General features: G+C 44.7%; 1 protein-coding gene and 1 long non-coding RNA gene across 4 annotated transcripts in view; one reads left to right on the top strand and one right to left on the bottom strand.

The window, feature by feature from the left end:
• The window catches only part of FAM227B (family with sequence similarity 227 member B), a 468573-nt gene that overhangs the window by 53558 nt on the left and 401646 nt on the right, over nucleotides 1-13369 (bottom strand). For all 3 annotated transcript variants that reach the window (XM_068275409.1, XM_068275408.1, XM_068275410.1), the window contains one exon: nucleotides 5824-5983. In XM_068275409.1, the coding sequence (XP_068131510.1) occupies nucleotides 5824-5983 (160 nt within the window). The remainder of the gene's footprint in view (nucleotides 1-5823; nucleotides 5984-13369) is intronic.
• The window catches only part of LOC137563223 (uncharacterized), a 58955-nt gene that overhangs the window by 36116 nt on the left and 9470 nt on the right, over nucleotides 1-13369 (top strand). The window lies entirely within an intron of this gene.

Genomic DNA, 13369 nt, shown 5'->3' with positions numbered 1-13369 from the left:
ACCACTTATTAGTCAGACTTCTCCTGTTTTATATAGGAAAGCTATTATTCTTAACTGGAAACAAGATGATCCTCCATCACTGCAATTCCGGAAGAAATTGATTAATAACTCATTGCATTTATACAAAGCTGATTATACAGTGGTGTGAAAAACTATTTGCCCCCTTCCTGATTTCTTATTCTTTTGCATGTTTGTCACACTTAAATGTTTCTGCTCATCAAAAACCGTTAACGATTAGTCAAAGAGAACATAATTGAACACAAAATGCAGTTTTAAATGATGTTTTTTATTATTTAGTGAGAAAAAAAAAAACTCCAAATCTACATGGCTCTGTGTGAAAAAGTGATTGCCCCCCTTGTTAAAAAATAACTTAACTGTGGTTTATTACACCTGAGCAGTGCAGTTTCTAGGCTAAAATGCACCCAGGGCGAGGGTGTAAAAATTGCGCCCCCCCTAGGTTAGATAGGTAGGTGCCTCTCAGTATAGGTTAGATTAGGTAGGTGCCCCCTAGTATAGGCTAGATTAGACAGGTGCCCCCCAGAATAGGTTAGATTAGGTAGCTGCCCCCCAGTATAGGTTAGATAAGGTAGCTGCCCCCCCAGTATAGGTTAGGTAGGAGCCCCCCAGTATAGGTTAGGTAGGTGCCCCCCAGTATAGGTTAGGTAGGTGCCCCCCAGTATAGGTTAGATAGGTAGCTGCCCCCCAGTATAGGTTAGATTAGGTAGCTGCCCCCCAGTATAGGTTAGATTAGGTAGCTGCCCCCCCAGTGTTGGTTATATTAGGTAGCTGCCCCCCAGTGTAGGTTAGATAGGTAGCTGCCCCCCAGTGTAGGTTAGATAGGTAGCTGCCCCCCAGCGTAGGTTAGATTAGGTAGGTGCCCCCCAGTGTAGGTTAGATAGGTAGCTGCCCCCCAGCGTAGGTTAGATTAGGTAGCTGCCCCCAGTATAGGTTAGATAGGTAGCTGCCCCCCAGCGTAGGTTAGATTAGGTAGCTGCCCCCAGTATAGGTTAGATAGGTAGCTGCCCCCCAGTGTAGGTTAGATTAGGTAGGTGCCCCCCAGTGTAGGTTAGATAGGTAGGTGCCCCCCAGCGTAGGTTAGATTAGCAGCTGCCCCCCAGCGTAGGTTAGATTAGGTAGGTGCCCCCAGAATAGGTTAGATAGGTAGCTGCCCCCCAGTATAGGTTAGATTAGGTAGCTGCCCCCCAGTGTAGGTTAGATAGGTAGCTGCCCCCCCAGTGTTGGTTATATTAGGTAGCTGCCCCCCAGTGTAGGTTAGATGGGTAGCTGCCCCCCAGTGTAGGTTAGATAGGTAGCTGCCCCCCAGCGTAGGTTAGATTAGGTAGGTGCCCCCCAGTGTAGGTTAGATAGGTAGCTGCCCCCCAGCGTAGGTTAGATTAGGTAGCTGCCCCCAGTATAGGTTAGATAGGTAGCTGCCCCCCAGCGTAGGTTAGATTAGGTAGCTGCCCCCAGTATAGGTTAGATAGGTAGCTGCCCCCCAGTGTAGGTTAGATTAGGTAGGTGCCCCCCAGTGTAGGTTAGATAGGTAGGTGCCCCCCAGCGTAGGTTAGATTAGCAGCTGCCCCCCAGCGTAGGTTAGATTAGGTAGGTGCCCCCAGAATAGGTTAGATAGGTAGCTGCCCCCCAGTATAGGTTAGATTAGGTAGCTGCCCCCCAGTGTAGGTTAGATAGGTAGCTGCCCCCCCAGTGTTGGTTATATTAGGTAGCTGCCCCCCAGTGTAGGTTAGATGGGTAGCTGCCCCCCAGTGTAGGTTAGATAGGTAGCTGCCCCCCAGCGTAGGTTAGATTAGGTAGGTGCCCCCCAGTGTAGGTTAGATAGGTAGCTGCCCCCCAGCGTAGGTTAGATTAGGTAGCTGCCCCCAGTATAGGTTAGATAGGTAGCTGCCCCCCAGCGTAGGTTAGATTAGGTAGCTGCCCCCAGTATAGGTTAGATAGGTAGCTGCCCCCCCAGTGTAGGTTAGATTAGGTAGGTGCCCCCCAGTGTAGGTTAGATTAGGTAGGTGCCCCCCAGCGTAGGTTAGATTAGCAGCTGCCCCCCAGCGTAGGTTAGATTAGGTAGGTGCCCCCAGAATAGGTTAGATAGGTAGATGCCCCCAATAATGGAGGGGGGAGCCGCAGGGAGGGCAGCCCGACCTCTCCCTCCCTCTCCTCTCCCGGGCGCCCTCCGTGCTCCCCCCTCAGATGCAGAGTTCGTGAGCAGCAGGGAAGCGCTGTTTACAACTCACCGGCTGCCTGGCTCCAAGCGCTGCTCTCTCGCCGCTGGTCTCCTCTCTCTCTCTGTATACGTACTGATACACGCTGCTTCCTGTAGCCGGAAGCAGCGTGTATCAGTATGTATACAGAGAGGGGAGACCAGCGGCGAGAGAGCAGCGCTTGGAGCCAGGCAGCCGGTGAGTTGTAAACAGCGCTTCCCTGCTGCTCACGAACTCTGCATCTGAGGGGGGAGCACGGAGGGCGCCCGGGAGAGGAGAGGGAGGGAGAGGTCGGGCTGCCCTCCCCGCGGCTCCGGCTCCCCCCTCCATTATAGCGCCCCCCTCCCAACAGCGCCCCGGGCGGCGGCACGCTCCGCACGGGGCAAGAAACGGGGCTGCACCTGAGTTCAATTTCTGTAGTCACCCCCAGGCCTGATTACTGCCACACCTGTTTCAATCAAGAAATCACTTAAATAGAAGCTATCTGACACAGAGAAGTAGACCAAAAGCACCTCAAAAGCTAGACATCATGCCGAGATCCAAAGAAATTCAGGAACAAATGAGAACAAAAGTACTGTAATTGAGATCTATCAGTCTATCAGTCTGGTAAAGGTTATAAATTTCTAAAGCTTTAGGACTCCAGCGAACCACATTGAGAGCCATTATCCACAATTGGCAAAAACATGGAACAGTGATGAACCTTCCCAGGAGTGGCCGGCCGACCAAAAGAGCGCAGAGAAAACTCATCTGAGAGGCCACAAAAGACCCCAGGACAACATCTAAAGAACTGCAGGCCTCACTTGCCTCAATTAAGGTCAGTGTTTACGACTCCACCATAAGAAAGAGACTGGGCAAAAACGGCCTGCATGGCAGATATCCAAGACGCAAACAACTTTTAAGCAAAAAGAACATTAAGGCTCGTCTCAATTTTGCTAAAAACCATCTCAATGATTGCCAAGACTTTTGGGAAAATACCTTGTGAACCGACGAGACAAAAGTTGAACTTTTTGGAAGATGCGTGTCCCGTTACATCTGGTGTAGAAGTAACACATAATTTCTGCAAAAGAACATCATACCAACAGTAAAATATGGTGGTGGTAGTGTGATGGTCTGGGGTTGTTTTGCTGCTTCAGGACCTGAAAGGCTTGCTGTGATAGATGGAACCATGAATTCTACTGTCTACCAAAGAATCCTGAAGGAGAATGTCCGGCCATCTATTCGTCACCTCAAGCTGAAGCGATCTTGGGTGCTGCAGCAGGACAATGACCCAAAACACACCAGCAAATCCCTGACCTGAATCCGATTGAGATGTTGTGGCATGACCTTAAAAAGGCGGTACATGCTAGAAAACCCTCAAATACAGCTGAATTACAACAATTCTGCAAAGATGAGTGGGCCAAAATTCCTCCAGAGTACTGTAAAAGACTTGTTGCAAGTTATCGCAAACGCTTGATTGCAGTTATTGCTGCTAAGTGTGGCCCAACCAGTTATTAGGTTCAGGGGGCAATTTCTTTTTCACACGGGCCATGTAGGTTTTGAGATTTTTTTCTCACTAAATAATAAAAACCATCATTTAAAACTGTATTTTTGTGTTCAATTATGTTATCTTTGACTAATAGTTAACGGTTTTTGATGAGCAGAAACATTTAAGTGTGACAAACATGCAAAAGAATAAGAAATCAGGAAGGGGGCAAATCGTTTTTCACACCACTGTATATCTAGGGGATGCATGGGAAAATTTGACAAGATCTTGAAAATATGGATAACTAACAAGGACACTGCTGTGTAATTTTAACAGCTACCTAGATTATCTTCCATATCCTTCATTATGATATCATTGCCTCATGATGTGCTGGGGAGGGGGGGGGGGGGGGGGGGACTGGACAGGCTGTACTGTATGTTCATTGTCTAGTTTGTTCCTACACCTGAACATGTTGAGAATGTGGTTTGTTTCTTTTGTTACTTGCAAAAATAAATAATTAGAATGGTGCTTTTGCACAACTTTATAACTCTGCTTTGTAGAAGAAGGGAAGGATTTCAACCCAGCTCCAGCAGAACCCCGCCCCCACATGTTGTGGATCATGCAAAGTGGTATGGCTCAGTATGGTTAAGCCCATGCTGTCCACCTAAGCCATTCTAATTATACCAGCCAGCAAGGGGGTAGAACGTTTTGGGGATAGGCTGAGTCAAGACAGGTCCATCCATAGCATCTTGCCAGTATTTGCTCTTTGTCACCCGTGTATTACTCAACCTCACATAGATATCAGGAATGAGAATAAGGTACATGGATTTGCCATTGACTTGTGTGTCATGTCAGGTAGAACAAAAGACTTGAGTGCCTCAAGTCTTTTTCTACTGGAATTGTGTAGGGTCAGCTGCATCATGTGATGCCCACTGCATTGTTTTTTAAAACTCTGTTGATGCAGTGTAATTCTCAGTGAGCACTTTTTATCTACAGTCAGTGTTTTGAAAATGGGACTTACAAAATGAAAGAAAAAACAGCATAACCCCACAGAGATGCTGCTGATCAGCACATTGCCCAGACAAAACAGTTAGTGACCTGCAGGAAAAAAGAAGGATGTCCCCCCCCCCCCCCCCCATACAAATCCACCCCATATGCTGAAGGCATCCCATGTTGAAGGTCAAAAACGTTCTTCCTAACATCTGTTGCACAAAGAGGGTGTAATATGTGGGTCATGTAATACATTCTAACATGCCAGTGTACCCATTATAGGGTGGCAGTAGTGCAGCAAGAACAGAAGATGGGAACATACATCTTCAATTAAGTAAGAATATCACAGATGAAGATTTTGATACATAAATGAAGCTGTACAGCGTGACTGGCACTGAATTTGAAGTGGGGCACAAAAACAAAATGAATCTTAAAAACAGTTGTTTTTTTATATTAGTGCAGTTCTATCAGTGTAGTTGTATCTTAAATAATATTATTCTGTATGAATAAGTAAGGGCCTGTACACATGCACTGATGTTGCCCATCGGGGGCGGGCAGGGGAACCACTTAAAAGTAATGCATGAACTTGTCTCTCCCCATTCCACAGATGATTGGCACTCTCCTCTGACACGTACTGCAGCAAACTTCATACAGCCCCAAGTAACAGGTATAGCTTAAAACGAACTCAGAACATCCTCTCTGCTCTAGAAGATACACAACAGCATAATAACCTATAAATAAAAAAAACATTTCTTTGTTACACCTGATACAAATCCTAAAATAAATCTGCACAGTTTCTACTTCCTGATTCATGGAAGCAGGCATATTGTTAACCTCCTGTACTTACAAATGTCCTTATCTGCCATAGGCAATCATGTGACAAAGGAGAGAGATTAGATTGCAAATTGTGATTAGACACAAATGAGGGGGAAATAAACAGGCTAAACTCTCTAAATACATACAGGGTGCATTTCTCTGTTTTCCTTCTGTCCTGTGCAAGAGTTCAGCTCCACGTTAAGGACTCTTCTATTCTTACAAGTTCCTTTTTATACCTGAGCTCCTTCAAACTGAGTAGAGTCATATTTATACTGGGAAAAAGGAAAACAAATAGTATTCATCTGCTTTGCCTTGATTGCCAAGCTGTCACTGCTAAAGGATATGGTAACTTTGAAATTTCACTGCGTTTTAGTTTATTCCTTGAGCCAGCAGGTACGAAATCCTTCATCTTGTGCCTCTTCAAGTAGTTTAACACTAAAAGACTATGTCCTCCCAATGGGAAAAGTGTATGGCAGAACTCTGGTCCTGAGCCAATTGAGTGAGACTGAAAAAAATATAATCAGAAATGGAAGAATTAAAGAAAAAAGATTAAACAAATAAACACATCAGCTTAATATTTTATTATTGAAAAAATGTGGAAAATACATTAAATGTACAATAGATTTTTTTTTGTCTGTCAAAAAAGTAAACAATAAATGAAAAAGAATGGCGCATACACATCCATCACACTTGCCACACTTTTCTCATTTTCTATTTGAATTATGTAAAATATTAAACCCATGTATCAGTTATATCCCCTTGGACTGAAAATGCCTAGCCTGCTAGGAGCTGACCTCAAACTTTGAAATTCTTCAACTTTCTTCAACCCTCAGCTCCTGATCCTTCTGTAAGTAACGGAAATGGCAAAAAACACCTTGTGAGCTTTCTATGTTATGACTATCCTATTTCTACATTTATTCCAAACTTTTTAAATTGAAACAAGGAACTGTCTTAATTTGTTTTAATCTGGAGCATCTCCTTTTTTTTCTGAGAAGTACAGCTTGCATAAGACCCCTTCCCTTTGATCTCAGCAGGGTGTCTATCAGCTGTCCAAATGCCACCATTAAAATACTCAGCTGAGATGCTTATCTATATTGCAACCTCTGTTCCCAAGAAACTCTTACAAATAGATTCTGCTTTGATTACCCCTCTAAAATCCTTTGGGATTCTCAAGAAAACAAGGTGGGGGAAGAGGGGAGGAGGTGCAGGCACCCATAAATCAAAGCCAAAGCAATCATCACATATCTATAAATCAGCTGTATCAGTAAAGGACCCAGATAACAGAGACAGCTGCCACACTCCTGATTACAACCCCCAGCCAGGAGCTAGGAACACAGACCTCAAAGTTAAGGGAAACAACATTAAAACAGTACTCTGCAATGCCAGGTCCATAAACAACAAAACAGCAGTTATTCATGATCTAATAGAGGCTTCAGATCTAGCTTTAATTACAGAGACATGGTTGGATCAGAACTCAGGACCCACTCTCGCAGCTGTGGTACCAGACAATTACTCCGTTTTACACTGTGAAAGGCAAAACCGCAAGGGCGGAGGATTAGCTCTGTGCTTCAAATCCAGTTTGAATATTAAACCCCTTGCTGTAGCCCCCACCCACTCTTTTGAATGTCTAGCAGCCCAGCTCTCAGCTGGAAAAAAAAATAAACATACTGCTTGTCTACCGACCCCCTGACGCTGGCTCAGCTTTTCTCAAGGAAATAGCAGAACTTGTATCTTGCATAACACTGAAACACCCTAGGTGGATAATTCTTGGAGACTTTAACGCACGGGTCGATACACACTCTTCCCAATTTGGAACTAAGCTACTTCTCTCCATGAATGAACTGGGCTTCTCTCAAGCCGTCAACCTCCCTACCCACAAAAAAGGACACACTTTGGACCTCATTTTCCATTCAGAACTCCTAATATCCAATGTGGAAATTGATCCAGTAGTTTGGTCAGACCACCACACTGTCCACTTCTCCTTTACAGCACCGGCTACAAAACACCAAGTGAAAGAACTAATAAAATATCGTTCCTTGAAAGGTTTGACACCCCAACACCTTCAGAACAGCCTCAATCTAGGTGGACTGACAGATCACAACTTAGGCCTTGAATCCATGGTCCTTAAATATAACCACGATGTCTCAGCCGCTTTTGACGCCATAGCTCCCTTAAAGATTAAACGTTCCGCACCATTACATCACGCTCGCTGGTTTGACAACTCTATAAAGGAACTAAAGAAACAGGGACGCAGACTGGAACGAAGGTGGCGCAAACATCAGTCTCCTGATGACAAACTTTCCCTAATTGCTCACCTGAAAAAATATCAAACGATGATTAACAAAAAGAAGTCCTTATTCCTGTCTCACGAAATTGCAAATGCAGCCAACAGACCTGCCCAACTCTTCCGCACGGTTGACAGTCTCTGCAATCCATCTTGCAGGAAATCCAGCATCAGACCTTCACAGGAACTGTGCGAGAAATTTGCCCACTTCTTCTCAGACAAAGTCTCCTCCATACGATCTGCCATTCAGTTCACAGCCCCAGAAACCCATGCAGAGCCATATAACAGGTGCAAAAATAGCCTACCACCATGGTCTGATTTTAAGGTAATCACTGAAAAAGACATCTTGGATATCCTCTCAAACCTTCGCCAGACTACCTGCGATCTGGACCCTGGCCCCACTAAGTTCATGTTGAAATGCCCTGAACTATTTACACCGGCATTCCACAAAATAGTCAACGGCTCCTTACAAGAAGGGTGGTTTCCCTCTACTCTGAAAGAAGCAATCGTCAGGCCTCTACTCAAGAAACCATCCTTAGACCCAGATGCTCTAAACAGCTACAGACCTGTCTCAAACCTCCCCTTTCTGGGAAAAGTTATTGAAAAGGCTGTCTACCTCCAACTTGAAGCCAGGCTCTCCAGAAACAACATCCTTGACCCTCTTCAATCTGGTTTCAGGAAATATCACAGCTGTGAAACAGCCCTCACCCAGATTTGCAATGATCTGCTTATTGCAAGAGACAAGGGTCAATGTTCCATCCTGATTTTGCTCGACCTCTCAGCGGCTTTTGACACAGTCGATCATGAAATCTTACTCAACAGGCTACAAGAGTACTGTGGCATAGATGGCATTGTTCTCCGGTGGTTCAACTCCTTCCTGGCTGGCAGAACACAAAGGGTAGCCTTAGGGCCCTTCCTCTCCAAACCTGTACCACTAAAATACGGTGTACCTCAGGGCGCAATATTATCCCCTTTACTGTTCACCATATACATGCTGCCACTTGGACAAATCATACAAAAACATGGCCTGACATATCATTGCTATGCTGATGACACCCAGCTATATTTGTCATTCAAACCTGATGTCACAGACCCTACTCCACAAATAAACGCATGCTTAGCTGAGCTTCAGGAGTGGATGAATAATAATTGGCTAAAACTTAATGCTGACAAAACTGAGGTTCTTGTTATCGAGGGCCAGGGCTCAACAGCAAAGCAGCTCCAGTCTCAACCAACACCGCTAAGGATAGGGAGCTCAGACCTGAACAACTCAGACTGTGTGCGCAGCCTGGGAGTACTGATTGATGGGAAATTAAGCTTCAGGAATCAAATCTCAGCTGTTGTGAAACATTCCTTCTTTCACCTAAGGAATATTGCAAGGATTAAACACCTAATTCCTTCAGAGGATCTTCCAACCCTAGTTCATGCCTTCGTCACATCAAGGTTAGACTACTGCAACGTCCTCTACACAGGCCTGCATAAGAAAGACTTACGCCGCCTGCAATTAGTACAGAATGCCGCCGCAAGGCTGTTAACGAGCCAACCCCGCCATTGCCACATAACACCAACCCTGAGCTCACTCCACTGGCTACCGATAAAATGGAGAATTCTGTTTAAGATTGGCTTACTGACATTCAAATCCTTGCACAATCTGGGCCCTGGATACCTGAAGGACTTGTTGCAACTACATCACACCCCCCACAATCTTAGATCAAAAGGACGTAACACCTTGGTCACCCCCAGAGTCCACCTCAAAACCTTTGGAGACAGAGCCTTTTGTCATGCTGCCCCTACACTTTGGAACTCCCTGCCACACCCAATCAGGACAGCCCCATCCCTGGAAGCATTTAAGTTTAAACTGAAAACCTACCTTTTCAGTCTGGCATTCATGAACATCTGACTATCTCCTCTGTAACACAACCCAGCCTGAAACCCTGTATTAATCTGAGACACAGCTATGCGCTTTGAGTCCTATGGGAGAAAAGCGCTTTACAAATGTTATTGTATTGTATTGTATTGTTATATCCCCTGACACATGAAAAATCATCCAAGTACCCTCTGTAATATCCAGTTTATCATTATTTCAATGTAAAATGTTCTCTAACAATTCTCTCATGTTTTACAGGACAACTGAAGTAAGAGGTATATGGAGGCTGATATATTTATTTCCTTTTAAGCAATACCAGTTGCCTGGCAGTCCTGCTGATCCCCTTCCTCTAATATTTGCAGCCATAGATCCTAAACAAGCGATCAGGTGTTTCTGGCATATTGTCAGATCTGATAATATTAGCTGCATGCTTGTTTCTGGTGTTATTCAGACACTGCTGCAGCCAAATAGATCAGCAGGGCTGCCAGGCAACTGGTATTGTTTAACAGGAAAAAAATATGGCAGCCTCCATATTCTTCTCACTTCTCACTCTTCTCAAGTTGTCCTTAAAATAATTAAAAATTCCAGCTCCCCATTACATGATAATTGTCTTAATCATATATAAATATAGAAATGTATTTTAAATAATGAAATCATGTCCCATTATTTTTCCTGTAACTTTTCTTACTGCTTGTAACTGCCATACAGATATTATTTTAACAGACTAATGTAGCTACTTCCAAAAGTACATTGTGCCACTGGATGAGAACTGCTAATGTACATACTATACTGAAATAGTTTGTTTTAGGCTGGATTCACACTATGCGAGTTGCATATGCACATATTATAATGTACATGCAGCAAGTTAGAATAACGTCATCCGTTACAATGCAGAGATGTGGATAGAACTGTATGGGCAACACAACTGATGCAGTATGAGAGGACCCTTATTCTTAAAACAAACATGCCATTTTATAATATATAGACACTTATTCCAATATTGAATTCACTGTATATTCTGGCGTATAAGACTACTTTTTTAATCCTTGAAAATCATCTGAAAAGTCTGGGGCCATCTTATACTCCGGGTGTCATTGATGGCGGGTGATACGCCCTATCCGACTCTCGGATCTCGCTGCTGAGGACTGTAGTGAAGCGGTGCAGGCACACATGTGCGAGATCTGAGAGGCAGAGAAGGAGGTAAATAGGATACAAGGGTGGGCCAGACAGGTGAAAGAGGCGTGTTTTATCAGCACAGCGTGATCTATTCTTCCATACCGCTCTGATAAACAGGTAGATAAGGAGAGCTGACCAATCCACTTAGGGAGAGGACCAATCCAACCAATCAATCAACCACCTATGTACGGGTGCATATTATGTCAGCGCCGCTCAGTTCGGCGTGGGGAAAGCCAAATGACAGCTTTCCCCACTGCCGCTAAACTCCGAGGCGCGTTAAATACTATTTCCCCTCCGAGTTGTCGTAACTCGGAGGGAGATGTAATTCGGGTCTGGCAGCCTTGACGCTGCTATGACGGCGCCCAGTTTCGGGCCTCGGCTCAGAGCCGCGCGCCGAAATGAACTGATCCGCTATATACTGTTATATACTGGATACCACATACAGTACAACACCAGTATATTATTTTTCTTAATTTTCATTTGGTGTGCGTTGGAAGAGTAGTCTTATACGGCGAGTATATCCCAAACTCTATATTTTAACAGGAAAAGTTGAGGGGTCGTCTTATACACCCAGTCGTCTTATATGCCGGAATATACAGTTATTCCTTCTGGCAGGTCTCTTAAATAGCTTAATTAAATTCTTAAAGATCAGCCTTCCTTTTGAGATCTCTAGTCTTAGCGATATGCACTAGTCTCTCAACACAAAAGGACTTGGTTATCCAGAGCCATAAATCAATGTCTGCCATGCAGCAGTAATAACATACAGGAACTGAAGAAGGCAGTGCATGTGAGCTGTGAGAGCTGTCTTAGCATAACGGTGAACAACAGGCAACACACAAGATTATATATGAATGTGGATGTCAGATCAAGTTCTATCTGCAAGATCAGAAACTGTCAACTACTGCTTTCGCTCATGGGGGTACAAAAGGTACTCACCCTTGTTAAAGGGACACAATTTTTTTTTTTTAAAGAAGCAGAGACTTATGCAGTCTTTAGGCCAGCTTTAAACAAACCCAAAAATTGTGCTTCTAGAGCTGTTGAAGGGTTTTCCTTAGATTGTTCTTAGCACCAACTGCAGCCCGGTAACACATTTTAAACTTTTGGAGTGCTATCCCTCCTGATTTTGGTGGAAGCCATAATCTTTGCATAACTATTATTGGAGTTTTAGATTGATAAATGCAGGATAAGATACATTTATCAATTTCTGCAAATAATTTATTAGGTGGATTTGGGGTGTTTCTGCCTAAAGGAATGAGGGAAAGTTTCTGCCAAGCTTCTCATTTGTATTTTAAATTATCTAGTACAGGGATCCTGTTCAGTTTATAAAAATCCTTCAGCTGTGTGGTTAAGTGAATACCAAGATAGTTTATGCTCTAAACCTATTTCAGTTGACTTGGAATCTGAGTAGGCTGGTCTATTTTATCTACGGGAAATATTAATGGTCAGTCCCAGGTAATATGAAGACGGGAGCTGCTTCAAGGGAAGAGGTTGGGTCCTCTAGATCGTAGGTCCCTAACCTGGGGGCCGCGGCCCCCTGGTGGTCCGTGGGCAGTTTTCTGAGGGTCCACGGCAGATCTGGCCTTTCTCCCTCCCCCGCGGCCGCCGCTCCTGTTACCTTATGAGCGGGCGGCCGCTTCCTTCCTTATATTCCCCATAGCCACTCTCCTCTTTGCAGCAGCTTCAATTACAGCATCGAATTACACGGCTGCTGTAAGGAGGAAGGAAGCAGGGCAGCGGTTCCCATGGTAACGGCAATGCATATCGCCGCTGCAGGAAGCCACTGTCCTGCTTCCTTCCTCCTTACAGCAGCCGTGTGACGTGATGTTGTAATACGACATGCTGCAACAAGGAGAATGGCTATGGGGAATATAAGGAAGGAAGCGACCGCCCGCTCATAAAGGTAACAAGAGCGGTGGCCGCAGGGGCGGAGAGGGCACCTATTCTAGCTACAATGGGGCAGCTATACTGGGGTAACTACTTGCTACACTGGGCTAACTGTACTGGCTACACTGGGCTAACTGTACTTGCTATACTGGGCTAACTGTACTTGCTATACTGGGGTAACTGTACTAGCTATACTGGGGTAACTGTACTTGCTATACTGGGGTAACTGTACTAGCTATATTGGGGTAACTGTATTAGCTATACTGGAGTAACTATACTATATTGGAGTAACTATATTACCTAACTAACTATACTGGGGCAACTATAGTCCTTACACAGGGGGAAAAAAGGGGGGGTGCCGCTGCCACTAACCATGCCCCCAAACACCCCCCCCCCCCCCCGGGCCCCAGAGAAAAGTTTGGTCCGGATAGTGGGCCCTGGGCTCAAAAAGGTTGGGGACCCCTGCTCTAGATAATGTAGCAGATCATCTGCATAAAGTGAAATCCTTTTTTCTATGGATCCCAGAACAAGACCCCTGAATCGAGAGCTGCTATGAACTGCTATAGCTAATGCTTCTATGGCAAGAGGGAAGGGGATAGAGGACATCTAGATAGTCTGAAATAACAGTACTTGTCGTAACTCTAGCAGTGAACATCCAAGAGGGTGCTTGCACTTCAGCA

This window comes from Hyperolius riggenbachi, chromosome 3 (assembly GCF_040937935.1).
Source record: "Hyperolius riggenbachi isolate aHypRig1 chromosome 3, aHypRig1.pri, whole genome shotgun sequence".
Lineage (NCBI taxonomy): Eukaryota > Metazoa > Chordata > Amphibia > Anura > Hyperoliidae > Hyperolius > Hyperolius riggenbachi.
Note: the sequence above shows the minus strand (reverse complement) of the source record. Positions and strands in the feature narration are given on the sequence as shown.